The sequence below is a fragment of the Microtus oregoni genome, unplaced genomic scaffold, assembly GCF_018167655.1.
Source record: "Microtus oregoni isolate MIOR12 unplaced genomic scaffold, Mior012 000008F_ref0000371, whole genome shotgun sequence".
NCBI lineage: Eukaryota > Metazoa > Chordata > Mammalia > Rodentia > Cricetidae > Microtus > Microtus oregoni.
Genome location: NW_024543067.1, coordinates 47,485,772 through 47,512,607, shown reverse-complemented (window position 1 = coordinate 47,512,607; position 26,836 = coordinate 47,485,772). Strand labels below are relative to the sequence as shown.

Here is a 26,836-nt window from a genome sequence, read left to right as displayed (position 1 = left end):
CAGTTTTATCCACTCTTGTTTCCCAAAACGCAGGACAGTGTTTAGCACATGCCACAGACTCAGCAGTTTTGGTTCACCGCACAGGACTGCAGGGTACCAGTGGAGAAGTACCCAGGTGGTTGCTAAAGCAGACTGGGCACGTGCGCTTCTGCCGTGTCTTCTGGGAAAGCGGGTTTCCTTATTGGAGGTGAATTGTCCAGAAGGAAAGTGAATGGGCCTGCAGGGTGACTCAGCCAGTTAGGACTCTTACTGTCAAGCCTAACCTTTCCTAGAACCCACATGGTGACAGGAGGGACCTGAGTCCTTGTGAGTTGTTCCTGGATACTCAGATAAATGTAACAACAGCTACTACCATGAAAGCTTAAAGGGAGTGTAGGAAAAAAAAGGAAGAGGCTGACGAGGGAATGTTGGGGTCCTTGGTGTTTAGGGGTCAGAAAGGATTATAAAAATACAGGAAGCCGGGCGGTGGGTGGTGGCTCACGCCTTTAATCCCAGCACTTGGGAGGCAGAGGCAGGTGGATCTCTGTGAGTTCAAGACCAGCCTGGTCTACAAGAGCTAGTTCCAGGACAGGCTCCAAAGCCACAGAGAAACCCTGTCTCGAAAAAAAAAAAAAATGCAGGAAAGTCTCTTTTCAAGAGGGATCTGCAGACAGTATCTGATGTGGCATACAGTTGGAGGATGACTCTAAGGATCCACTATTATTTCTTTGGGCACAGGCCACAGTCAGCGCCTCCCACAGCGAAGAAGCTGCTACTGTCCCCAGAGGAGGAAGGTCCTTGCGTCTGTCCGTGGCACATGGCAAGCAGTGGAAGACTGGGTCTTACAGCAGCTGGCTGGGATTTTGGTGGTACTATGACACAGGCATCTCTGTCAAGATGATTGTAGGGAAAGGCCCAGGGGAGAGAGATTAAAGTTGCTTAAGGGCATGGTGGAGAGCTGGTCAGTATCAAAGGGCCGCAAGGAAGAGCTGCGCCCCAGGAGAAAGAGCCACCTGTGTGAAAGAAAGCACCAGCACTTCACGGTGCTCCTTTTCGGGGGTTCTGGCCGAAGGGGAGGAGCTTCCTGGGGGGGAGGGCATGGCGGAGGGCGGGACCGGTCGTAACAGGTGTGCGGGCGCCGGGGCTGGCAGGCTGGAGGCGGGGCAACCGGGGAGGCCACACCCTGAAACTACCTGCGCGGGGAGGAAGGATGAGAACGGGAGCCTCTGCCGCCGGTCGGGCGCGCTGGGCCTGCCCCGGAACTTGGCCCATACCTCTCCTCGCACTCCGCGTCCCTCGTGTCCCCAACGCCCCGCGGGCCATGGTAGTCGGCTGCCTGCAGGGACCACGCATCTGAGACCGGCGATCGGGCCGTCGAGACGATGGGGAGCAATCGGGGCCGAAAGGCCGGAGGGGGCTCGAAGGACTTCAGCGAGGGACTTAAGTACAGCTCCCGGCGAGAGGTGAACGAGGTCCGGGAACCCGGGAGCGGGGAACCTGGGCTGGGCGTCCACCGTCCGGATTCTCGCGCACCGGCACCTGCGCGAGGTTCTTGGTTTCGCCTGAGCTCCGCTCTACGACCCGTGGGTGGCCCGGGCTCGGGCGCACAGGTGGAATTTCCTGTTCGGTGGGTGCCTGGCCGCTGGTTGCAGGGCGGGGCTGGCCGGACCTCGGCCCCAGATCTGCCTCGCACCGGCCACCGAGGAAGCGGGAAGCCCCAGGGCCTGGAGGCGTCGGGGAGCTACTCCTGCCTCCTGCCCTCTCGCTGGCTTGAAAGAGAACCTCGGTGGTGGTCCCATTCGTTCTGGGTTATAGTGCCCTGAGTGGGCGATCTGGGCTACGTCAAGGACACACATCCAGGGGTTGGAGACTTGTCTGTCCTTGGCTTCTGCCTGAGTTTTGGTCTTCCCGGTCAGAAGGTGTTTTGGCTCTTATGTGGGGGTAATCTCAGAGCAGTTTGTCCATACACAGCGTGGAGATGAGGGCTTGTTGGCCCTTGAGAAGGTGGCTGTCTGGGCAGTGGTGACGGAGCCTTTAACTAGATTTTGGAAGATACAGAAGCAGGAAGCAGAAGCCCCGAGAAGTCTTTTGAAAGACCTCCAAAGCATTGTCCTTTACTGTACAGAGAGAGGGAGGGCTTCAGTCACTTTACTGAAGGACACACGAGGTGGGGGTGGGGGCAGTGCTCCGGTGGGACTAGCGGCCAGAGGCTTGTTGCTCTGAGCGAGGCAGTTTGCTGGAGCCCGGTTTCCCCTTCTGACACTTTTTCGTGCACTCTTTCCGTACTGACTTGCAGAAGACGCGATCTGGGGCGGCGGGGGTGGGGGGTGGGGTGGGGTGGGGGGTGGGGGGGATAGGGTGGGGTGGGGTGGGGTGTCTACTGTCTCCACTTTTCACTCCCTGTGGCCGGAGTCCCTGTAGCCTGTACTTCAGCCTTGCTGTGAGATGCTTTCCAGCTTTTCCCACCTGCTGCCTCCTTCTCTTCCTTTCGGTAGTTGAGCGTTTGGGAATCCTTAGTAACTGCCTGCTTCGGGCTCCTGCTTCCTGCTGTGTGCTGTTTCGTTTCTGAACTGTTTTTATCCTCTTCCAAGTTTGCCCTTCCTGACTTCCCTTTCAAAGACTGTTGCTAATAGTGAAAGTGGGTTTTCTGGGGACTGAACTCAGTCTCCTCTCTGGGCTACACCACATCCCACGGGGGTTGGGGGTGCGCAAAGTTCCTCCCCAACTGGAGTCCGGGTGGGGCTTACCTCCCTGGTCCCTGGGCTCCTGCTAGATTACTCTCCATCAGCAACTCCACCTCATCTTCCTTCCCCCTAGGTCCTCATTCATCTATTCACTCCTACATCATCTCTGCCGGTTTCTTTCTCGTTCAGTGGTTTCCTTTGTCTTTTTTTTTTCCAACGGTGCCGGGCCAGGCATTCACTGCCCCAGGGGGCTCTCAGAGAGATGCGACTTTAAGGAACTTGCTGTCTTGTGGGACATGTGAACAGAAACACACAGATTTGTCACAAGGCAGTGTGTCCACAAGAGAGTCGCCACAGAGCGTACTTTCATACCAGGAAGTCTTCAGTATGTCTCCCACCCTAGGCTTTGTTGCGTCTTCCCTGGCATCACCCAGCAGTGCTGGTTTACAGTTGGGGTCTGTAGATCCGCCTGGGCATGTTTTCTGATCAGCCTGTATGGCTGCTGCCTCTCCGGTAACTTCTGTCACAGAGCCTGGCTCAGGTCATGTTGGGTCCCAGGACAAACACTGTCGTGGCTTTTGGGTTCCTTGTGTCTTGACTGCCTCCTTCCTAAGACTTATTGTTCTGGTCCCCGGTCTGCCCTCGTGACTCCAATGGAGGGAAACGGTTATTCCACGGGGTTGTTTTCCCCGTTGCACATATCTTGGGACTGTGTGTGCCCTGCCCAGGTGTGAGCAGGTGTGCAGATGCCAGTTGATACGGCCACTAGTGAGAACTGAGAAGCTGATCTCAGTGAATGGTTAAGTCCGTGTTGAATGTTTGCTGGTGGCTGTGAAGTTCCTGACCTAATGTGTATATCATCCTTAATGATTTCCGAAGGTGAGATTCGATGTTCCATAACTGTAGAGAGACAGGTTGGGAACTTAGATGCTGTGGGTCAAGATCAGGTGTCTGGGAGCTAGGTCTTCCAACCCTGAATATTTACAGTCACCTTTTAATTGGTCAAACATTCACCCATTCATTCAGTCACTCATTTGCATAACAGGTGTTTACTAAGTACCGAGTGACCACTCACGTGCCAGGTGTTGAGACCGATCCAAGTCCCAGTCCCTGCCTTCAGGGCCACTGTGGGTAGTATGGACGAGCACAGAGTGGGCATTTGGAGGGGCATCTGTTGCTGGGTGGTGTTGGCACATGCTTTTAATGCCAGCACTCAGGAGGCAGAGGCAGGTAGCTCTCCAGGTTCGAGGCAAGCCTGGCCTACATAGTGAATTCCAGGACATCCAGGATTGTTACACAGAGAAACCCTGTCTTGAAAAAAAAAGAAAGAAAGAAAGAAAGAGAAAGAGAAAGAAAAGAAAAGGAAAGAAAAGCGCCTGTTTAGCCCAAGCTGGAAGTGTGGAATGGCCAGTGCAGCTGTACTAGGCTGCAGGATCTGTGATGAGGTTATAGAGGGGACAACATGGGACCAAAACCCAGGGCTGCTGCTACCTAGCCAGGCGATCTGAGATGTTATCCAATCCCAGTTAACCTCGGTTTTCCTGGCTATTAAATGGGATGGCATGTATGGCCCAGCTTTGTTGCTAAGATTCAAAGGAGTACTTTGTTTGCATGGGAAACCTTGGTCAATCTGCAGTGGTTTCAGATCAAGCAGTAGGGGGTTTTGAGTTTAAAGGCCCCGAGACCACTAGGAGCTGATTTATTTGGGGGGAGATGCAAATCAGGAGAGGCTCCACTTTAAATGGGATCCTGACTTTATGTAAGTGCTGAGAGGCCTGGCTGAACAGTGGGCACTGCACCACAGAGGGTGAGCTGGGGAGCAACAACCTCAGCTCTCTGCCATGCCGGCCATCTCCCTGAGCTCTTTCACCTACTTACAGACACACACACACACACACACACACACACACACACACCGTCTCCAGCTTCTATGAAAAAAGACCCTTTTTTGACAAGAACATGAGTGGCCTGCTCACTCTGTTTCCCTCAGATCCTTTTCCGCTCCCACCAAGCAAAACACACCTATAGAGATCTTTCTTTGTTCTCCTAAGTACTGGGTGCTGGGTGAGGGAGAGAATAGAGGGGGCAGTGAGCCCTGGGAGTCTGTGTGGGTGGGAAAAGGAATGGGTGCTGGCAGTGGAGAGGAAGGCTGTTTTCTCCAGTGGGTATCGGAGGACCCACACTTCACCCCTACCCCGGCTCCTAGGAACATCTGAGATTGCCATTTCATTTAGGCATCTGGAAAGCTGAGACGGAGGGGACCTCTGTACTCTGAGCATTGCTTTTGTGTGACTGGGTCTCCCGTTCCCAGAGGGTTTGCTGAGGGCCCTCTGTGGCTAAGGTGTCATCGCAGACTGTGGAAGGAGAAGCAGTCTTGCTCCCTTCCTCAACCTGGTCTCTGTGGACAGCGGCCTCAGAGCCCTGCGGCCCTGGAGTTCCCCTGGTATCTGTTTGTTCTCTATTGTTCTTCCCCAGGCTGCTGGCTCCTCTCTCCTAAAGTGCAGGTGTTCTTGAGATGGGAGGGAGAACGGGACAGAGTCTCCAGAGAGTCCAGGTCTTAAAGATGTTATCTGGCTCTCTATGGTGACCACAGGACTGGATCAGCTACAGCACTAGCTGTTGCTGCTAGTGCTTGGGAGCCCACACTGTCCTCTCAGAGGTCACAATGTCCCTTTGTATCCCAGAGATTGTTTCCAGTACCCTTGCAGATCCCAGAATCTAAAGTGCTCAAGTACCTTCGGTATGATGGCATTGTACAGCCATGGTTGGATTCACTGTAGGGAGATGTTCCGAGGACTTGGTCTTTAGGTGGTCTGGTGTGTGTAGCCTGCCGCATACTGGGGCTGTGTGGTATATACTGTTGTGTGCGGTAGTCTGCTTTGTGGAGTTTGACTATTCCCATACAATCCTAACACATGCCCACGTACTTCAGGTCATCTCTAAATTACTTACAGTATAAAACACAATAAAAATAGTCATTAAACTAGAGATAAACAAATGTCAGTACCTGTTCCCCACAGATACAGTTTTTATTTAATTATTTATCAGCCATTTCTATTTGTCAGTGGTTGTTTGCGGTGCTAAAGATTAAGCCCAGGGCTTTGTGCACATGGGCCAACTGTCCTGCCTCTGGGCAGCCTTCTGGTCCTTGTCAACAACTTTTCTAGAAGCAGGTCGTTACTAAAAGTTCCTCTGAGGTACTTGTCTTCCTGTTCTGCCCTTTCTGGCCGAGCTTAGTGATACGTCAGGTTTTCTCTGAAGTTTTGTGCCTGTTGTCTAAGTGGTTAAACACTCAGATCTCTCTGTCTGTGGCCCCTGCGGGTGATGCTGAGGTAGATTGGCTATCATGGATGTCAATGGAGGAAAGGTAGATGGAGCCCCTTCTCCCCTTGCCTAAATACGTGCGCTTCAGTCCGTTGTCTCACTCGCCACAGCATTGATGGGGAGAAACTAAAAGCGTAGTTTTTACAGACGAAAACTCAGAGGCTCAAAGGCCTTGTGTAAACTTCCCAAAGGCAGTGGGAGGTAGTGCAAGATTTCAGACCTTGATCTGTGTGACTTCAAAGCCCATGGCTTAACCACAATGCTATTATAAAATTGTGTTCCAAAGACAGGGGTGATTGACGCATCTGCTCAGCAAATCCCAGAACACATCATTAGGGCGTTGTGAGCACATTAAAAAAAAGAAGTGGTGATCACCAGGCGCCGGCACCAGCGCACCCAAGTCATCTCTCTCCAAACCTGTCTGGTCTTTCTTTTGATGGACTGAGTTAGCTGGGAGACTAGGCACATAGCCGATGTGACTTCAACGTGGCTTTCAACAAAATGCACCTTCATTTATTATGTGCATAGTTAAAACCCATGGCGCAACTTTAAATTGAAAAACAGTTCACACAACCCACGCTGGCGAACCAGATCAGTCCATTTCTTTTGTCTTGTTCCATTCCTCACTCGGTTCATGAACTTACCTTGTTTGTTGTGCACAAGCCATTAGTCTGGCAAAGACACAGTAGCGATCCTGTCCTCCGGGCACCATGGAGGGCTAGGGACTGGGAAGTCTCATGGTGGGGTAAGTTTGCGAATGACTGAGCATCTGTGCTAAAGAGGGTCCTTCTGGTTGTGACCTTCGGGCTGCTCCTCATTTCCTGCTGGGCACTGTGACTTTTCCTCTTTAGTAACAATTCAGATGGGACCTTCAGACTGGGGCCTTCGCCTCTTGGCCTCTGCACATGACACTAAACTGGGAGGGAAAGGCCAGTGACACTGATGGTTTCATGTTGAGTCAGAAGGAGCTGCTAGCCTCTAGATGGATTGCCAAAACGGAAACGTGTCCATCTGGGTCTGGAGGAAAAGCTAGCTACCCACGCGACACCACTCTCGCAGGCGGAACCAGAAATCACCTCCCTCCGTGGCGCAGGGTGAGGAGCCTGCTCCGCCCCAGTACTTCCAGAGTTTTGAGGTGAACTGAGAGTGAGAGGCCAGGCTTGCGTTTGTCATGCGGCTGTTCCAAGTCTAAAGAAAGGGTTTTTGCATTTGCTTTCCTCTCAGACCGTATTTAGTTAGAGCTATTAAAGAATATCTTTAAGGGCCAGCAAGATGGCTCAGCAGGTAAAAGCGCTTGCCAAACAAGCCTGGTGACGATAATTTTATTCTTGAAACTCACAAGAGCTACATATGGTGGCTCATATCTGTAATCCTAGTGCTCCTCCCGTGATATGGGAGGTGGAGGTAGAAGAAATTCTGAAAAATTGGAGGGCCAGCTAGCCTGCAGTACAGTGCCTAGCAGAAAACAAGAAAGATCCTGCCAAAGTAAAGTGGAGGGAAAGAACCGACTTCCAAAGTTGTACTCTGACTGCCACGCCTGCACCAGGGCGCGCGTGCGCGCGCGCGCACACACACACACACACACACACACTCACACTCACACACACTAATAAGTAAAATAAAAAATTAAAATGTTATTAAAAGGCTACAGAATATATGTTCAAAGAAAATATAGTCAATCCAGGTTGCCAGAGTTTCTTTTTAAATGATTTATTTATTTTTACTTGAGGTATATTGGTGTTTTGTGTGCACGTATGTCTGTGTGAGGGTGTCAGATTCCTTGGAGGTAGCATTCCAGGAAGTTTGTAAGCTGCCATGTGGGTGCTGGGAATTGAACCCAGGTCCTTTGGAAGAACAGGCAGTGCTCTTAACCACCGAGCCATCTCTCCACACCTGATAGCTAGAATTTTTAAATGAAGGGGAAGTGTTGTAGCAATTTGCCTTTGTTTATACATGTTTTCTCTCTCTCTGGTTTTTTCACGGTGGCTACTATTTAGCTTTGGTTGTCCTTGACCTCACCCACTGTGCAGCTCAGGCTGGCCTTGAACTCACGGAGACCAGCTTGTCTCTGCCCCCCAAGTGCTCTCCCGAGGTTTGTTTGTTTGTGTTTACAAAAGTTAGGGGAGGGGTTTGAAGTCAAGCAGTATAGAAAGATTCAGATTAGAAAGTGAATTTTTCTGGGATTTGTTTCTCAAGGTATTAATTTAAAAAATTATGAATTATTTTCATTTTTGCTTATGTGTGTGCATCACTGTATGTATAAATACACATGTGCAGGTTCCTCAGAGGCAGAAGAGGGCATCAGAGCCCCTGGGACCACTGGTGTGGACACTAGACCTGAACTTGGGTCCTTGGTAGGAGTGCAAGCACTCTTTACCACAGAGTCATCTCTCCAGCCCCTTGCTCCCTAAGGTTTTAATCCTTGTAAGTCAGGAGTCTTTGGGTCATCCGGGCATCCCTCTGAGGGGAGCATGGGACACTGGTAGCTTCCTACCACTAGCTGAGTATTTTGCTTTGCTGTATGCTCTTGCTGTGATGTTCCACGACAGCTGTCAATCAAGTTGAATCTTTCTCTTTATCAGTTGATTATCTAAGGTATTTCATGACAATAACAGAAAGCTCGTTTTCTAATAAGTCATCTCTTCGTATAAGAATTGGGGTATTGCTAGGTGGTGGAGGCACACACCTTTAATCCCAGCACTCAGGGAGGCAGAGGCAGGCAGATCTCTGTGAGTTCAAGGCCAGCCTGGTCTACAAGAGCTAGTTCCAGGACAGCCAGGACTACACTAAGAAACCCTGTCTTGAAAAACAAAACAACAACAACAAAAAGTTTTATGTGCATTGGTGTTTTGCTTGCATGTGCGAGAGTGTTGGATCCTTTGCCTCTTGAGTGCTGGGATTAAAGGCATGCGGCCAGCACCACCCAGCCTTATTAAATATGTTAATCCATGCTAGAACTATGGAGCTAAAATGTAGTCCCTCTCCTTACCTCCCCCATCATACTGAAAGTCCCAGAGAGTTCTCGGGAGACATCCGATGGTCATAGAGGGGGCAGGAATTTGCTATGACCCTCCAGATCTGTTCTGCAGAGCTAACCAACTGCTGGATGAAAATGTTTGGAGAAAAACACACAGCCGTGTAGGCTTTTCTTGCCTTTTTTCTCTGAAACACACAGCATGCCGTCAGTGAACACTTAGAGCTGGTTTGAAGTGTACAGAAGGATGTGTCAAGGTTCTGTGCAAACAGTGCTTGGTTTTATGGAAGGGCCTGCACCTGAAGGCCCACAAAGTTGGCATCCAGTGGAACCTGGAACTGGTCTTCTGTGGCTAGGGATGGGTGACTTTTTCAGACGAATATGACTTCTCTTTCTGTCTCTTCCTTTTCCTTTGTTAATTAATTACCTGTTCTTTGAAAGGACATTTTGGCTTATCCCTCAAGCCTTTCTCACCCCTTCCTTTCCTTTGATGGCTTGGGTGAGCCCCTTGAATGTGTCCTTGGATGATTGATGGAGGTGCAGCAGGAAGGATGACGGCTGTCCCTGACCACCGGCAGCCCCGTGGAACCCACTGGATCAGATCTCTTGTTGAATTTAGATCATGTTCACAGGAATAGGACTAATGATGAGGTTAAGGCAGATGGCCAGAGGTCTGGGAAATGTTCGGTTTGCCTGATTGGAGGAATCGAGCATGGTTAGCTAGAGAAAGCAGAGCGAGAACAGGCAGAGTGCTGACAGGTCTTCCCGAAGCTGAGCACACCGGAGAGAGGAAAGACTTGTGCTGTTGGCGTCCTGTGAGAGTGAGATTTCCTGCAGAAGCAAACTGCTCTGCGCGCTCGCGAGTGGGATGTGGCCTCGAGTTTGTCCCATGGGAAGGCTGGAGCTCCAAAGCCCCCCCTCTCCCCCCCAGCTTACTGCTACCACCTCCCGAGATCCTGGCTTGTAATTATGGACTCAGCGGGAAGGGTTTCCCTGTTTGCCTGTTGAGTCCTTTCACGCCAACCTATCCTTAGATCTTCAGTTTAATTACGGGCCTGGGAGCCGCAGAGCAGGTGTTTCAGAATCTCACCAATTTGTGGAGGTTTGCGGGTTTTGTTTGCAGATCTGAGGGCCTCCCGAGCACAAAGCAATGTGGTACCTACATTTCGTGGGTTATTCCTCAATCAGAGAAAAGAATGTCACTCAACTATTGGTAGAAGCGATACCTCTACCACTGAACTTCGTGCAGTGGAAAAACAGAGGGGGGACAAAGCCAGTTTTCCCTGAATCCTACATGTTGTGTATTTAGATACCATTTTTAAAATGATCCATTATTGAAGCTTAAGCAGATTAGTGGAGGAGAGACTGAAGAACGGTGGGCAGGAAGAAAACAGGTGTGGTTCAAAAAGACGACGATGGGCTGGGTTTGGCAGCACACATCTTTAAGGCTCGCACGCACTCAGGAGGCAGAGACAGGCAGATCTCTGTGAGTCTGGGCCAGCCCTACATAATGAGTGCCAGGACAGCCAGGACAGCCAGGACTGTGTGGAGAGTCTTGTCTCAACCCCACCCCACCCCCCAACAAGAGACAACAGGAGGGACCGTGGCATTGGAGTGGCACACAGGCCTGTCCATAGTGGACATGGGAACCCGCCCCCGAGGTAGGGCACATGGAGGGACACACTGTAAAAGTCAGACAGGAAATCTGGGGAAGATCTGTGGGTTGTATCAGTGTCGCACTAGTAAGACTTTCCCAAGTGCTACCATGGCTGTGGGGAGAGGGGGAGGTTCAGGCAAAGCCTAGAAAGCATCTCATTGTTTCTCACAATTTTGTGGAAATCTGAATTATTGCAACAAAAATTACAATATTAAAAAATATACTAGTCTGTGAAATTGGAATGTAGACTCAGTGGAAAGTCAAGAAAATGAGTGAGAAGTTAGGAGATGCTCGGCACACCTCCATTTCTGTTTAGTTTAGTGACTGAGTGTGTGTGTGTGTGTGTGTTGTGGCTCTTGGTGACTCTGGGCAGAGAGGATGGTGAGGTGGTTGGGTCAGGTCTCAATCCCTAGCCGCCGCTTCATCCCAGCTCCTCCAAATCAGAGTCAAATGATACATCTGGGTGGAATGGAGGATGGAGGACATGAGGGAGAAGAGGCCTCTCTGGTTCTGTGGCTCACGCAGCTGCAGGTGCAGTTGGGCTGGCCTCCATGGCATGCCCCATGCCACACCTGAGCTTGGTCTGTCCTGGGCTTGTCAAGTCTGCTCAGGATAGGTGGATTCATGGTGGGTGGGGAAGTAAAAATCAAAGAGGCACAGCAGGGAGGCCCTGTCATTAGCAGGAATCAGCTAATTATGTTCTCTAAGGGGTCATTAACCCAGTTTTAAGAGAGGGAGACTGAGGCCCGATGAAAAGCATTTGCCCCACGGACTTAGGGGGCTCAGCCCAGAATCGCCATGTAGGTCACACCCACTTCACCTCACTAAAAAAGGAAAGAGATTTATGTCAGGTAGCCCTCTTCATACAGTGTGTTCCCTCTCTTCTGGGAAGGAAGGTGTCTTGTGGCTGGGATGTGTGGCTTCTGTCCCCAGGCTGTGCTGGCAGCAACCCTGGGCCTCAGTTTAGCGGGGAGGCATAGAACAGCCACAGAAGGAGCCTGCAGTTCCCTGGCAAAGAGTCTCTTTTCTGTGTGTTGTGGAAGTCAGGTAGGTCCTGGGGACTTTCCTTCATGATCAAATCAGGTATGGAGACTTTCGGTTTATTCTGTTGGTGTTCTGTTCTGATGGACTGTAGTTTACAGACAGACGGAAATTCTTCATCCACTCATTTCCCAGAATTCATGTCTGATGGGACAGTTGAGGCCAGTGACAGGGTCAGAGTGTGGGAAAGTGAGGACGGGATTTGAGGAGCCCCCACCCCCTACCCCACCCTGCATGTGTCTTGGCCTGAGGCTGGCTCGGTGAATGGCAATTGTGTGTTTCCGACAGCCCAGGGGAATTTGAGGAAGATGCCTTAACTATTATGGGAGGGTCCCCACGGCAGGAAGTAAAGTCAACCCACACCACAGGTTCCTTGCATCCTGGTGGCTTAAAATAAACTGGCTGGAGCTGGTAAACCGGGCTACCTCTTCCCTAGTGATGAGAAGTGGGTAAGCCTGACCGCCTGGAAACTGGAAAGGGTAGGTGGAGTTTCTCAAGAGTCAGCTGCCAGAAAGTGACCCAAGCACTTGATTAGACCTTTCCAGATGCCAGGCCCTGCCCCTGCCCAAGACACCAGGGTCTGCAGGATCTGGAGACCAGCAGAGAGGCAGGGGATGGTGTGTGTGTGTGGGGGGGGGGGGGGGCTGGAGGGGGATGGGCATAGGGATCCAGACGCCCAAATGAGTGCTGTTTGTTCTTACTAGTCTAGGGAAGGTTGGCTTGTGAGCTCAGCAGGGACCAGAAGCGCCTCTCGGCTTTTCGGCTGATGGCTGGGTTTCTGGTGTGTGCTTTTTCTTCCATTCTCCTGTGTGCCCAAGGTCCTCTTTGGATTGGAGTTTGTGCCCGGTTCTGCACTGTGGTAGTGGTTTATTGGGTGAAGCCTCAGATGATGGAATCCATCTTTCTCTGTGGCTGCTGGTTCCGGGGAGAAAGTCCTTGGGGGGGGGGGGGGGGCGGGAATGTTGTGGGTTTGGTTCAGGCCCCTGCAAAAACCAGAATGTCCCGTAGATTTCTGGTTTTCTAGTCCATATGAAAGTTAATGTTTTCCCTGCTATGCCATTAAGTGTTAAAAACAAACAAACAAAACAATGTAGCAACTTAACTGAGAACACTCTTGCTAAAAACAATGTAAGTGATCATTTGAGCTGCTGCGAAAATGGCACCTGCGAGATTGAAGGTGGCCTTGCCTTCGGTCTGTAAAGCTACGCCCTATTTCTGCAGCAGTGAAGTGGAGTGCCATAAATGAGTTCTGTAATCATCCTCTTGGCCTCTGGCCTTTCTCTGACTCCGCCCCTCTTTCAGCTCCTCCTGCCCAGACACAAACACCCGGCTCCCCTCCAGAGCTCATTCTGTCTGAGGTGGCCTCTGGCACTGTGGCATTTCTGGGGAACTGACTGGCAAGGTTATGCGGGGTGGGTCATTCTTGAGCAGGCAGATGTCTTCAAAATGCTCTAGACTGTCTCCTTGCCGCGGTGGCGCCGCCGGTGCTCAGCCATGGTCATGGCACTTTTATTACTTGTTTGAAGAGCCATAGGGAGATTTTTACCGTTCTCATGGCCCGGTGGTGGTGACATCACGGAACTGAGCTCCATCCCACCTGCTGCGTCGATACACTGAGTCACTGCCACACATCAGCGACAACAGGCAGTGGCTAATGTGTCCAGCCACCCTTGTCTTGGTCTCAGGTTTGAGCCACACACCTCTGTCCCCAGAAGATGACGTCACCTCTGCCCCTTGACCTTGATCTCGAGCAGCAGACAGACGCAGGTTCGCGTTACCACGGGACTGCCCTTCACCCTCCCTGAGCGAGTCTGAGTAACCTCTTCAGGCTTCCATGATTACCCCTGTCTTCCCAGCAGGTCACACCCAACTTCTAAGATATGAGCCCGGAGTGAAGGTTTATTTTTCTCCTGCTAGGATTTGGATGGAATCTCTTTGGATCTTGTCTAGTGTGATAAGGAATGGACAGGCAGCGAAAGAAGTCACCCAGATCAGACCAGAATAGAAAATGCTAAGTTTACTGCAAGGAAACCACGGATAAGGACAGTAGCAGAAGAACCACCTGCCTTGGCCCGGGCTGCAGTGGTTGGTGGCTTCTCTTTGGGAGCCGTCCTCAATCCCACCAATCACCACCTGACATGCAAATGAGGGCAGTCCTGACTGGTTGCTATTTGACTCTGGGGGAAGTCTGGGTTTAGAGGCCACATCTCTGTTGCAGGACCATGGTCAGCTTGGTTGGCCACTTTTAGCCTGACCAGTTCCCATTTCTTCTATGGCATTGTTAAAGATTCTTTCTGGACCAGGTTTGCATTATTTAAATTACCTGATAGGGCCATCCTTTCTGGTCTCTGAGCTAACAATGGCAAATTCTTGCTTTGATTTGTTGGTCGCAGAGCCAGGCGTACTATGGACCTCAGAGAGACTGTGCCCTGGGGATGCGTCTGTATGGGCCGGTGACCAGCAGAGGGAGCCTGTCAATGAGAGGATCCTTTAGTTGATTCGAGAAGTTTTGTTAGTTCAGCATTTAGCGTTCAGCCATGGTTGGTTTCCTACATAATGGAATATATCAGGAAATAAAATGCACTCTTTTTTTTTTGCTTTTATAAATACAGTTTTTGTTTGCTGTTTGATTTGATGAGCTCTGGTCTCGAGGACCAGTGTGCTTAGAATGACAGAAAATGTGATTTCCAGAGAGGTGGGCTGTTTGGCAAAAGTGCCTGAGTTTACATCCTCGTGGGAAGGAGATGGGCAGATCACCAGAGCTTGGCGGCCAGCACAGGGTAAGAGGCGAGCTCCGTGATTTTGTCTTGGAGAGTCTGAGAAAGACACCTTGCATCTTCTGGCGTTGATGCGTTTGAACACACACGTGCAGTCACTTGTATATGCACCTGCATGCACACACGTACACACACACACCAAAGAAAGAAAGAAAACTTTATTTCCTCCAGGGTTTCTGGTTGCTGTGCTCTTCCCTTCTGGGTTTCTGGACCGCAGGGCCTCTCACTCCAGGAAGCTGAGTGAGAATGGATACTCTGACATCATCCTTGCCACCTGAGCTCAGGGCTTTCCCCTTTCATGCCCCAGGGCCTGTACTGATTTACACACTTCAAGCAGATCATTCTGTTTCCTCGGAAATTATCCTGCACTCTTTTGTCTCAGTGCCCTGGGGCCATGTGGTGTTTCTGGCTACTCTGGCCAGTAGCAAATGGGAGGTTGTGGGCAGGAAGAGGCCACCATAGCTACCAGGCTTCTGTTTGTGGTAAGCAAGCACCTGGCTTCACGACCCTGTGTTTTGTTTGTGCACCTGCAGATACGTTTGCGTCTAAGGAGCAGAAACAGAGGCAGGTGCAGGTGTACTTTCTCTCCTGTTGTCTCTGCCTGCATAGAGACCATGGGTGAAGTTACACCAGGTTGTACACAGAGGGCTCTCTGCTGCCTTCATCCTTCCCACTTACTCTCCCACTGGACTCTGGGGCCAAGCACACACGTGCCTGACATCCTGCTTCCAGTCGGCAGAGCTTGGCTCTTGTCCCCGCATCACCCCGTTGCTAACTTTATCGTTGAGACCTTGGACTGGCCACTCCCTCTCATTCAGCCTCAGTTTCCTCGTCAATAAAATAAGGGAATTAGGTAAGACAACCTCTCCGATGCCTGAAAATGGAGCCAGGAAGCTGTGGTTATGTAAAGGGACAGGCAAGTTACTGATTAAACAGTTGTATCTGGGTTGAGTAGAACCCAAGAACTCTTATTTGCTCCCTGAATTCTGGAAGGTGATCACGCAGGGAGGCAGAAATTAAATCATGGATCGGCCTCCAAGTGCTATGTGGTTCTGCAATGACAGGAACGTAAGTAGTCATGAAAAGGATAGGCAAAAGATTAGAGAAAACACTTCAGCCAAGAAGGCTGGCCGAGGACAGTGGAGCGCGTTATAACCCATCAGAGACAAGCCGTTTAGAGGCTCAGTGAGACACCATGCATCTATGAAAATTCAGTAGACTGACTGCCCTAGTTTGCTTTCCATTGCTGTGATAAATACCATGACCCAAAGCAACTTGGGGGAGGAAAGGGTTTAGTTGGTTTATAGTCCCGGTCACAGCCTGTCAGTGAAGGAAGTTGGGACAATGATTCAAACAAGAGCCAAGGCTTTCCTTGGAAGAAAACTGCCTATTTCTCCTTGTGGCTAACTCAGATTGCTTCCACACGTAACCCAAGACCACCTACCCAGGGATTTGCACCACCCACGGTGGGCTGAACCCACTCACAGCAACCAGCAATCAATCCACCCTTCCAGGTGGCTCTAGTTTGTAGCTGGCTGACAGACGTTGACGATACTGAACACTAGGTTGGGCGTGAACATCTAGGATTTTCATGCATTGCCGATGGGAACTTGAAATGGCACAACCACTTCGTGAGGCAGTTTGGTGGTGGTTCCTCAGCTCAGCACGTCCTTGCCATACGGATGGACCTCTCCACAGTGAGATCTTCACCCTACGGAAGTGAAAGTGTATTTAATACAAACACTCTTGCAGGGCGTTTGTACCTGCTGAGTAAGTAGTTTCATTAACAGCATGGCTGCTTGAGTGAGATCTCCCCATTTTCTCAGGCATTTCCATACTTGGTCCCCAGTTGATGGCAGTGTTTTGGGAGACTGAGGAGATATGACCTTGCTGGAGGATGTACATCCCTGGATGGGAGTGGCTTTTAGGGTATCAAAAGCTACGCACTATTCCCAGTTTGGCTTCTCTCTCTCTCTCTCTCTTTCTCTCTCTCTCTCTCTCTCTCTCTCTCTCTCTCTCTCTCTCTCCTTCCTGCTTATGGTTGGAGATATATACCCTCAGCTGAAAGTTCTAGCTCCCATGCTTGCCTGCTGCATCACTTTCCCGCCATGGCTGTTGGGGAGCACTGTACTTGCTAAGCCCCCAGGCCTCAGTGTTATTGAAGATGAGAGTGAGACCAGGAAATGTCTAGTACAGAATCTCCAAGTCTCTGTCTCTGCTCAAGCAGAGACATCTGCCCCTCAGATCCCCATAGTGGATGGGAGGGAGAGTTGGAGAAATGTAACCAGAGAGCGTGGTGACTTGAGGACTCCAGGGTCAGAAGAAGACTATAAGGAGAGGTGGAGGAAGGGAGATGGGTGTTTCCCTCCACCTGTTCCCGGAAGCTAACAATTGCGTGTAGAGGCAGTGAGGAATCAGAAAGCCGTGTGTTCTTTGGCGCAGTGAAACCATGCCGTAGAATGATCTATATGCTGTTGGCAGTGCCCAGTAGAGAATCTGGCTAGACGGCTGGAGAGTAGCTTATGCGTGCAGAGCTTTGAACAGCCTTTAGGGTCTCCTTTTGTGATGTGCATGGACAATGAAGGGTCCTTGGGGATTTGCAGAGAAGCTTCAACACAGAGGAAAGGTACGTGAGAAAATATAAAGAGAAAAACGTACATCTGCAAAACAAACACGAGATACAATAAAAGAGGAAATGAAAAACCTTATTAAAGTTTTGGTAGCAAACATGACCAAATGTCGTAAAATGGTGAAAGAATGGGATGGCTAATACAGAGAAAGGATGAGAAAGGATTGGTAATGTTAGGAAAAGCAGAGCAGCGAAAATGGAGAGGAATAAATTAAGAACTATCACAAGAAAGTGTCTTAGATTGAAACGTGGAAATTTCCAAACTCAGAGGACATATGGCAAGTTCAACATAATGAAATTCAGAGCCAATCCAGAGTTCATTTCGAGGTTTTCAAAGACGAACCATGAAATGAAAGAAAACAGATTTATGTCTCTCAGAAGCAAAATTAGAAATGTAGTGTTTTCAAAGTTTAAAATGGAAACTATTTTCATGCTATAATTCTATACCCATCCCAACTATCAACAAATTTGAGTGTAGAAAAAAAGATATATATATATATATATGTATGTATTTATGAACTTTGTTTATTTATTTATATTTTTGTGATAGGGAGGGTCTTTTTTTTTTTTTCACTAGGTATACCAGGCTGGCTTTGAGCTCACAGAGGTCCACCTGCCTCTGCCTCCTAAGTACCTGAATGCTGGGGTTAAAGGTGTGTGACACACACACACACACACACACACACACACACACACAAATAAAACTATATTTAAAAGCATATAAAGTATCAAAACTTTTCCATCTCAGAAATCCACTAAAAGTGGAATAAGCTTTGGACAGAGTGGCTCATGATTGCAATCGCAGGACTCTAAGCTGAGGCAGGAGAGTCACTGAGTTCAATCCTAGGCTACATAGTGAGCTCCAGTTTAGCCTAGGCTACACTGCTCATAAAACCAATAAACAACAACAGCAAAACAAAACATCAAAAACTAAGTAAAAGTGAAATGAGCCAAACAGATGAAGATGTGGAATTTTAGCAAACGAAAGCTGCCACACAAGACAAAGTCAAAGGAAGCGCCCAGGTGAGGGGGGGGGGCAGTTCGCCACAGGTGTGGGAAGTCAGAGGGCTCGGATAGGAGAGAGGACGAGGGCACTGGAAGAAAGGCTCACAGGGAGAAAGTGAAGTGAGTTATTTGACAGACTTCATATGAGGAAGGTTGAGAAGAATTACAAGATCCTAGCAATTCTCTGTAAAAACTGGAGTGTTTGTTGAAATCCAAGTAAATGAAACATTGTAGCAAATAAACAAATTCTATAGGAGAGGAGACAGTAGTGAGTGAACTAGTCTAATGAAAGTACGAAAAGATTTTACTCATTCATTTTTTTAAAAGTGTTTGGTTTGGGAGAGTTGTTTCATTTTGAGACAGTGTCTTCCTATGTAGCCCAGGCTGGTCGGTCTGGTGTTTGCTATATAGTTCAGGCTTGCTTCAAACTGGCAATCCCACTGTCCCTTGCCTGCTGAGCGCTTGGGTTACCAATGTGTGCCATTACCCCTAGCGGTATATCAGGATATAATCTTTCTTTCTGAGACAAGAGTTTTCTGTGTGGTTCCAAGTGTAGACCAGGCTGGCTTTGAACTTATAGAGATCCACCCACCTCTGCTTCCCAAGTGCTGGGATTAAAGGTATGCACCACCACATAGTTTATGGTTGTTTTGTTGTTGTTGTTTGTTTGTTTGCTTGTTTTGTTTAAATTTGAAACTACGATTTTGTGGGGGTGGAGGAGAAAAAGGAAGAATGTTATAATTTCATTATCAAAATAGCAAATCAGGGATCAGCAATAAAGAGCACCTGCTGCTCTTCCAGGGGACCTAAATTGTCTCCCAGCACCCACACCAGGAAGCTCACAAACGCTTGTAACTCCAGGTGATCTGACAGCCTTTTTTAGCCTTTGTAGGCACCCGCTCTCACGTGCATATATCCACACACAGATACACAGAATTTTAGAAAGTTAGCTGGGCACAGGGGCACACGCCTGGTTATCTCTGTGAATCTGAGCTCAGTCTGCCCTGTATAGTGACTTCCAGAAGGAGAATGAATGATTTCTGAGAGCCTACCTCTGAGATGTGCATCTGTGGGATCAGTTAAGCAGAGGCCTGAAACTCTGAGGTGCGAGTGTTCTCCTGAGGCAGGGGTAACGCTGAGACAGATCGAATGTTGTTCAGGCGAAGACTTTTGACCGCTCAAGGTGCTGGGAATAGGGATGAGTTCTTGGCTCTAGGACACTTACACCGCTCTGCTCTAAGACCCAAGACCGGGGAACATTGTGTTAGAGGGCGGAGAGAATGGAAGGGCTGGGAGATATTCCGGCGGGCAAACGCCATTTTGTTCAAGACTCAGCCGTTGTAATTATGAACTTACAGCGGCTGTGACTACCTGGATTGGGTTTGCCAGCCAGCAGCCAGCAGGCAGGCATGGATGGAGGAGGGGCTTGGGCTCTCATTCCTGAGCTACAATGAATAGTTTCAGGGAAAGTCCCTGTGTGACTACTGGTGACTCTTGAGTCTCCTGTGAAGGTTCCTATGCAAACATCACACACTTGGCCCTGGGGAGACTCAATGGGCTGGCCATAAAACCCGAAGTTATAAACCTGGGAAAGAGACTGTTTGGAAGAATGGGGAGGGGGTGGAGATCTGAGGAGATGGCTCAGTGGTTAAGAAGACCTGGGTTTAAAACCTAGCGCCCACGTGGCAGCTCACAACTGTCTGTAACTCCCACATCTGACACCCTCACACTCATACATGCAGGCGAAACACCAATGCACATAAAATAAAAGTAAATAAAATATTTTAAAAAAAGAATAGGGGGAGCTGATAGGGGTAGGACGGAGAAAAGAGAATGTAGGAAGAGAATCATCAGAATGTATCCTATACATGTAGGAAATTGTCTAAGAAGAGCAATCAAGGTGGCCGGGCAGCTAAAGACCTTCTTTGTCACCAAGCTTGACAACCTGAGTTTAGTCCCTGGAGCCCATGTGGTGGAAATAGAATGGACTCCTGCATGTTGTCCTCTGCCCTACACACACATGCACACACACACACACACACACACACACACACCACACACACACACACACACACACACACACACACACACTCATACACACACGTTTTAAAAGAAGAAGGGATGTTGGTTGGAGCTTGACATACAGTACCTAGGTGACATCAGCAGTACTTCAAACAGCTGAGGTAGTCAGGGAGGAGATCAGGGTGGGGCCATCACTTTTTTTGCAGTATCAGGGATAAGGCAGTAGTCAGGGTGGGCAATTTCCATCCTGCCCACAGACTTTCTGGCCCAGATGACCACTGGGTACAGTCGTGGCTGGTCTTGGAAGTCCCCACAGTGCCCTCTTATTCCTGGGCTGTTTGCTCTTCCTGCATTTAGGCAGCCACCTGCGCTAAACCTTCAGCACCGGGGTAGACGCTCTCCAAGTCCTGCACTTGTTTGGTTTTTGTCTTGAGAAAGGGTCTCATGTAGCTCAGGCTGGCTTCGAACACCTCAATAGCTCAGGCTGGCTTCGAACACCTCAATAGCTCAGGCTGGCTTCGGACTCCTCAATAGCTCAGGCTGGCTTCGAACTCCTCAATAGCTCAGGCTGGCTTCGAACTCCTCAATAGCTCAGGCTGGCTTCGGACTCCTCACATAGCTCAGGCTGGCTTTGAACTCCTCACATGGCTCAGGCTGGCTTCGAACTCCTCACATAGCTCAGGCTGGCTTTGGACTCCTCACATAGCACAGGCTGGCTTCGAACTCCTCAATAGCTCAGGCTGGCTTTGGACTCCTCACATAGCTCAGGCTGGCTTTGGACTCCTCACATAGCTCAGGCTGGCTTCGAACTCCTCAATAGCTCAGGCTGGCTTTGGACTCCTCACATGGCTCAGGCTGGCTTTGAACTCCTCACATAGCTCAGGCTGGCTTCGGACTCCTCAATAGCTCAGGCTGGCTTCGAACTCCTCAATAGCTCAGGCTGGCTTTGGACTCCTCAATAGCTCAGGCTGGCTTCGAACTCCTCAATAGCTCAGGCTGGCTTCGGACTCCTCAATAGCTCAGGCTGGCTTCGAACTCCTCAATAGCTCAGGCTGGCTTCGGACTCCTCACATAGCTCAGGCTGGCTTTGAACTCCTCACATGGCTCAGGCTGGCTTCGGACTCCTCACATAGCTCAGGCTGGCTTTGGACTCCTCACATAGCACAGGCAGGCTTCGAACTCCTCAATAGCTCAGGCTGGCTTTGGACTCCTCACATAGCTCAGGCTGGCTTCGAACTCCTCAATAGCTCAGGCTGGCTTTGGACTCCTCACATGGCTCAGGCTGGCTTTGGACTCCTCACATAGCACAGTCTGGCTTTGAACTCCTCACATGGCTCAGGCTGGCTTTGAACTCCTCACATAGCTCAGGCTGGCTTTGAACTCCTCACATAGCTCAGGGTGGCTTCGAACTCCTCACATAGCTCAGGCTGGCTTCGAACTCCTCACATAGCTCAGGCTGGCTTCGGACTCCTCAATAGCTCAGGCTGGCTTTGGACTCCTCACATAGCTCAGGCTGGCTTCGGACTCCTCACATAGCTCACGCTGGCTTCGAACTCCTCAATAGCTCAGGCTGGCTTTGGACTCCTCACATAGCTCAGGCTGGCTCTGGACTCCTCACATAGCTCAGGCTGGCTTCGAACTCCTCAATAGCTCAGGCTGGCTTTGGACTCCTCATATAGCTCAGGCTGGCTTTGGACTCCTCACATGGCTCAGGCTGGCTTCGAACTCCTCAATAGCTCAGGCTGGCTTTGGACTCCTCACATGGCTCAGGCTGGCTTTGGACTCCTCACATAGCACAGTCTGGCTTTGAACTCCTCACATAGCTCAGGGTGGCTTCGAACTCCTCACATAGCTCAGGCTGGCTTTGGACTCCTCACATAGCTCAGGCTGGCTTCGGACTCCTCACATAGCTCAGGCTGGCTTTGGACTCCTCACATAGCTCAGGCTGGCTTTGGACTCCTCACATAGCTCAGGCTGGCTTCGAACTCCTCAATAGCTCAGGCTGGCTTTGGACTCCTCACATAGCTCAGGCTGGCTTTGGACTCCTCACATAGCTCAGGCTGGCTTCGAACTCCTCAATAGCTCAGGCTGGCTTTGGACTCCTCACATGGCTCAGGCTGGCTTTGAACTCCTCACATAGCTCAGGGTGGCTTCGAACTCCTCATGTAGCTGAACTGGTCCTAAACTCCTAATCCTCTGCTCTCAAGCCCCAAGTGCTGAACTTGTAGGATTATGGTAGCCCATCCCGCTCCCGGTTTTCTTAAGCAGTTTGTACCCACTGACCACGGAGGTGTGGCCAGAAGCCCCTTCGTTTCCACTACTGGGGTGGTGTTTTGTGGCTTGGAATGGGGGGTGGAGGGGCATAGAGGCTCTGCACTTCTGGGTGAAGCCCCTTCTTTATGGCCCAGTCCTGCTTCTCCCAAACTCACACACATCACTGAACTTCAGGGACTGGGAAGCTATTGTGGGGAGAGTTTCTAAGCCCTGAAACATCTTTCCGTTTAGAACATGAATGGCTTCGAGGAGGCTGTGGAGTTCCTGCCTGTGAACAATGCCAAGAAAGTGGAGAAGCGCGGCCCCCGGCGCTGGGTGGTGCTGGTGGCCCTGCTGGTCAGTTTCCTCTTGCTGTCACTCGTGGTTGGCTTGCTGGTGTGGCACTTCCAGTGTGAGTATGACGGGAGCTGTGGGAGGGTGACATAGGGGCGGTGCTCCCTCTTCCCTCAGTGGACAGACTGAAGGGCCACCTGTGATGGTCAGGGAGAGAATGGGGGAAGGGACGAGAGCGGATGGGAGGAGGAGGACTAGGGAGAAGTGTCCCAGGGCACTGTCTCCCTGAGCCCTCTCAGGCCGTGATGGTGAATGATGGGGACTGGTCAGATCTGGCCCCCTTGCCATGTGTTCCTCCCAGCTGAGGGCAGCAGGGTGGGCCTGGTGAAGTTGTACCACGGTCCATGACCATTTCTTGGCCTTTGGCAGATTCAAATGTTCGGGTCCAAAAGGTCTTCAATGGCCACCTGAGGGTCACAAACGAGAACTTTCTGGATGCCTATGAGAACTCAAACTCCACGGAGTTCATAAGCCTGGCCAACCAGGTGAAGGAAGCGGTGAGTCTAGGCCCGGGGGATGTCCTTTTGCCCTGCCTGTCCCAGGACCCCGCTGTGACTCAGCTCATCTTTGCCTCCAGATTCCTGAGCTGGGGGTGGGGTACGACATGGGGGCAGCCTGGGGAAGGGGTCATTTCTACTGTTTGGCCGGCTTTATGCCTTGTCCTCTCTCCTCAGCTGAAGAAGCTGTACAGTGAAGTGCCTGTCCTGGGTCCCTACCACAAGCGGTCGACGGTAACTGCATTCAGGTGGGTTTGGTGTGCTGATGTGAGCCTTGACTGCCCGGAATAGGATGGTGTGTCTGTCTCTGTGGCACTGACTTAGAACACCTACCTGGTCCTTCTGTGTCTGAGGCAGGGAATGATGGTCATGGTGCTGGCTGGGTAAAGTCCACAAACACCATTTCCACAGGAATTCCCACTTGTGCCATGCCCAGAAAGAGACCGATTTTCCAAATTTGGGTTTGAGGAAGTTGGTGCCCAGGAAGTTCAAATCTCTCTCTCTCTCTCTTTCTTTCTTTCTTTCTCTCTCTCTCTCTCTCTCTCTCTCTTTCTTCCTTTCTTTCGTTTTTTTTCTATCTTTTTTTTTTGGAGACAGGGTTTCTCTGTGTAGCCCTGGCTGTCCTGGAACTTACTTGGTAGACCAGGCTGGCCTCAAACTCAGAGATCTCCCTGCCTCTCTGCCTCTTGAGTGTTGGAATTAAAGGCATGTGCCACCTCCTGGCCTCTTTTTTGTTTTCTTTTTAATAGACTTTCTGCCCAAAGTATTGAATTGCTTTCATCCTTTTTCTAGAGCACTGGGGGTGGAACCCCCATGTAAGAGGCAAGGGTGCTACCAATGAGCTCCCGCTCCTTATTTTTGGGGCTTGCTCTCACTGTGCTGCTGCACTGGCCTCAAACTTGTGGATTTGGGTGACCTTCCTGGCCTAGCCTCCTCCTGAGTCGCTGGGACTGTAGGCTAGAGTCACTGTGCCTGGCTCCCCACGTACACACGTGTTGTCCTTTGAGATGACCACGGGGCCTCACTAATGCTAAGTACTCTGCCGCCAAGCTGGCAACCTCTGCCTCTTCTCTGGAAACATCATCTCCTCAGGTTGCCCAGGCTGGCCTCGGACTTGCGGTCCTTCTGGCGCAGTGTCTGGGAGTGCAGGTGTTGCTCCCACACCCAGCTCGGAAGTGCTTTGCTTTCGGTTATGCAGCTAAGGCTTCTGGAAAGCAGGGCAGCAGACAGTGGTGTTCTCACACCTGTCTCAAAGGAGCAATCAGACCCAGGAAGATTCTACTGAGATGTCGTGAGCCTAGGCCGGGCTTCCTCCTTATTCCTAAACTTGAGCTGGCCCCAGGACATGTCTGCTTGAGGGCTGAGACCAGGAGAACAAGCAAGGGTCAAGGGCTAAAGCAGAGAGCCGGAGGCAGGCTAGTGTCTCTCAGAGTAGCCTGAACTGCTACGTGTGTGTGTGTGTGTGTGTGTGTGTGTGCGTGTGTGCGTGCGTGCGTGTGTGTGTGTGTGTGTGTGTGTGTTAGTTGGTAACAGAGAATGTAGGTCTCTGGAGCACCCCATCTTAGGCTCCCCCCTGTCTCCCCAGTGAGGGCAGTGTCATCGCCTACTACTGGTCAGAGTTCAGCATCCCCCCGCACCTGGAGGAGGAGGTTGAACGAGCCATGGCTGTGGAGCGAGTAGTCACATTGCCACCTCGAGCACGGGCACTGAAATCTTTCATGCTGACCTCTGTGGTGGCCTTCCGTGAGTAAGGGACAGACCGGGGTGGGCATGTGCGGCCCAGAATATAGAGGAGCGGGGCTGGAGGGCAACCTCACCGGCTCAGGTGCCCCAAGGACTGCTTGCTGACTGGCTCCTCTCTTTTGGTAATGAGGAAGCAAGAATAAGGAAACTGATTGTTTAAGTGAAATGTTTGCCTTCTTGTCCTTCAGCCACTGACCCCAGACTGCTGCAGAGGTCTCAGGATTGTAAGTATCATATTAACCCCTGGTGGGAAAGAAAAAGATCTTGTCAGATGCCCCTTAAGTCGTGAGGTCCCCAGAAGTTAGAGGATGTTTGAAGGACAGGCATTTGTTTTTGTTCCCTTCCCCTCCAAGAAGCCCCCTTCCTTGTGTCTACCTGAGCTTTCCTTGATTTGGGATGTACTGGGGGTGGGCTATGCCTGGGGTGTGGCCTGCAGGGTGCACAGCTTCCTTCTGTCTTCTCTCTCACACAGACAGCTGCAACTTTGCCCTGCATGCCCACGGTGGGGAGGTGATGCGCTTCACCACCCCTGGCTTCCCTAACAGCCCCTACCCAGCTCATGCCCGCTGCCAGTGGGTCCTGCGGGGGGACGCCGACTTTGTGCTGAGCCTCACCTTCCGCAGCTTTGATGTCGCACCCTGTGATGATTATGACAGTGACCTGGTCACCGTGTACGATACCCTGAGCCCCATGGAACCCCATGCCGTGGTGCGGTGAGTCTCCTAGGAAACACGGGAGGTCCTGGCTGAGAGAGCCTGGCCCTCGCTGGGATGAACCATCTGACCTGATTGTGGTACAGGTTTGGGATGTAGTTTGTGATGTTTGGTCACAGGCCACTCTGAAACACACAGGGGAGGGCAGGTATGGTGCACACCAGCGTGAGCTCCAGGGAGTGAGCCAGGAGATCCTCAGCTTTGGCAGCATCAAGGCTGGTGTGTGTCCAGCAGAGAAGCATGGGCCTCACTGACTGCCGAGAGAACTTGAGTCTGCTGCCAGAAAGGCAGATTTGTGACCAAGCAGAGATAGCCAGGCTTGCAGTCCAGTAGACAGTTACCATTGAGAAGGTAGATGGTTACAGTTCCCAAGAGGAGGGGACGCGGTACAACACAGCTCAGCATAGCACAGCTCAGCTCAGCATACAGGGTAACACCGGAAGCGCCAGGTCAGCTGGGAGGCAGAGGGAGTAAGGAAGATTTGACGGTTTATTTAAGAAACAAAAACCTGAGGCTGGAGAAGTAGCTCAGTGGTTATGAGCACTGGCTGCTCTTCTAGAGGTCCTAAGTTCAAGTACCAGCACCCACATGGTGGCTCACAACCATCTATAATGGGGTTTGAAGCCCTCTTCTGGCATGCAGGCATATATGTAGACAGAGCCCTCATGGTGGGGAGAGGGAGGGAGGGAGGGAAGGAGGGAGGGAGGAAAAAAGAAAGAAAGAAAGAGGAAAAGAAAGAAAGAGGGAAAGGAAGGAAGGAAGAAAGAAGGAAAGAAGGAAAGAAAGAAAGAAAGAAAGAAAGAAAGAAAACCAAGATGGGAACAGCTTCGGATTGGCTCACTGGGATCATCTCAGCTCTGGAGCCAGGGCTGCCCCTAGCTGTCTGCTACTGTACCCCACATGTGACACCCGGTGGAGCAAGTGTGGGGGCTGTGGATTGGCAGGCAGGCATCTGGAAGGTCTTGGTAGGTAAGCTCTCGTAGTTTCTTGCTGGTACCACGAAGGCAAAACCAGAGATGCCAGAGCATCACAATTACAGAAACTAAAGGTGTCATTACTATACGTGCTCAGGGGTGGGGGTGGGGCTGGCCCAAGGTGGGTGTCCCAGATAGCCCCATGCCACCCCATGTCAGGATGGAGTTCTTCTCACACTTATTAAGGGTGCTGGGGGATGGTCAGCTTCT

General features: G+C 50.7%; 1 protein-coding gene across 2 annotated transcripts in view; it reads left to right on the top strand.

Annotated features, from left to right (window-relative positions):
• Positions 1 to 1,153: 1,153 nt before the first annotated feature.
• St14 (ST14 transmembrane serine protease matriptase) overlaps positions 1,154 to 26,836 on the top strand; it is a 38,942-nt gene continuing 13,259 nt past the window's right edge. Inside the window, exons 1-7 of one of the 2 annotated variants that reach the window (XM_041657778.1) lie at positions 1,154 to 1,451; positions 22,598 to 22,757; positions 23,069 to 23,196; positions 23,374 to 23,444; positions 24,782 to 24,939; positions 25,128 to 25,163; positions 25,412 to 25,652. In XM_041657778.1, the coding sequence (XP_041513712.1) occupies positions 1,362 to 1,451; positions 22,598 to 22,757; positions 23,069 to 23,196; positions 23,374 to 23,444; positions 24,782 to 24,939; positions 25,128 to 25,163; positions 25,412 to 25,652 (884 nt within the window). In that variant the 5' untranslated portion in view covers positions 1,154 to 1,361. The remainder of the gene's footprint in view (positions 1,452 to 22,597; positions 22,758 to 23,068; positions 23,197 to 23,373; positions 23,445 to 24,781; positions 24,940 to 25,127; positions 25,164 to 25,411; positions 25,653 to 26,836) is intronic. The other variant, XM_041657779.1, reaches the window with a different exon arrangement.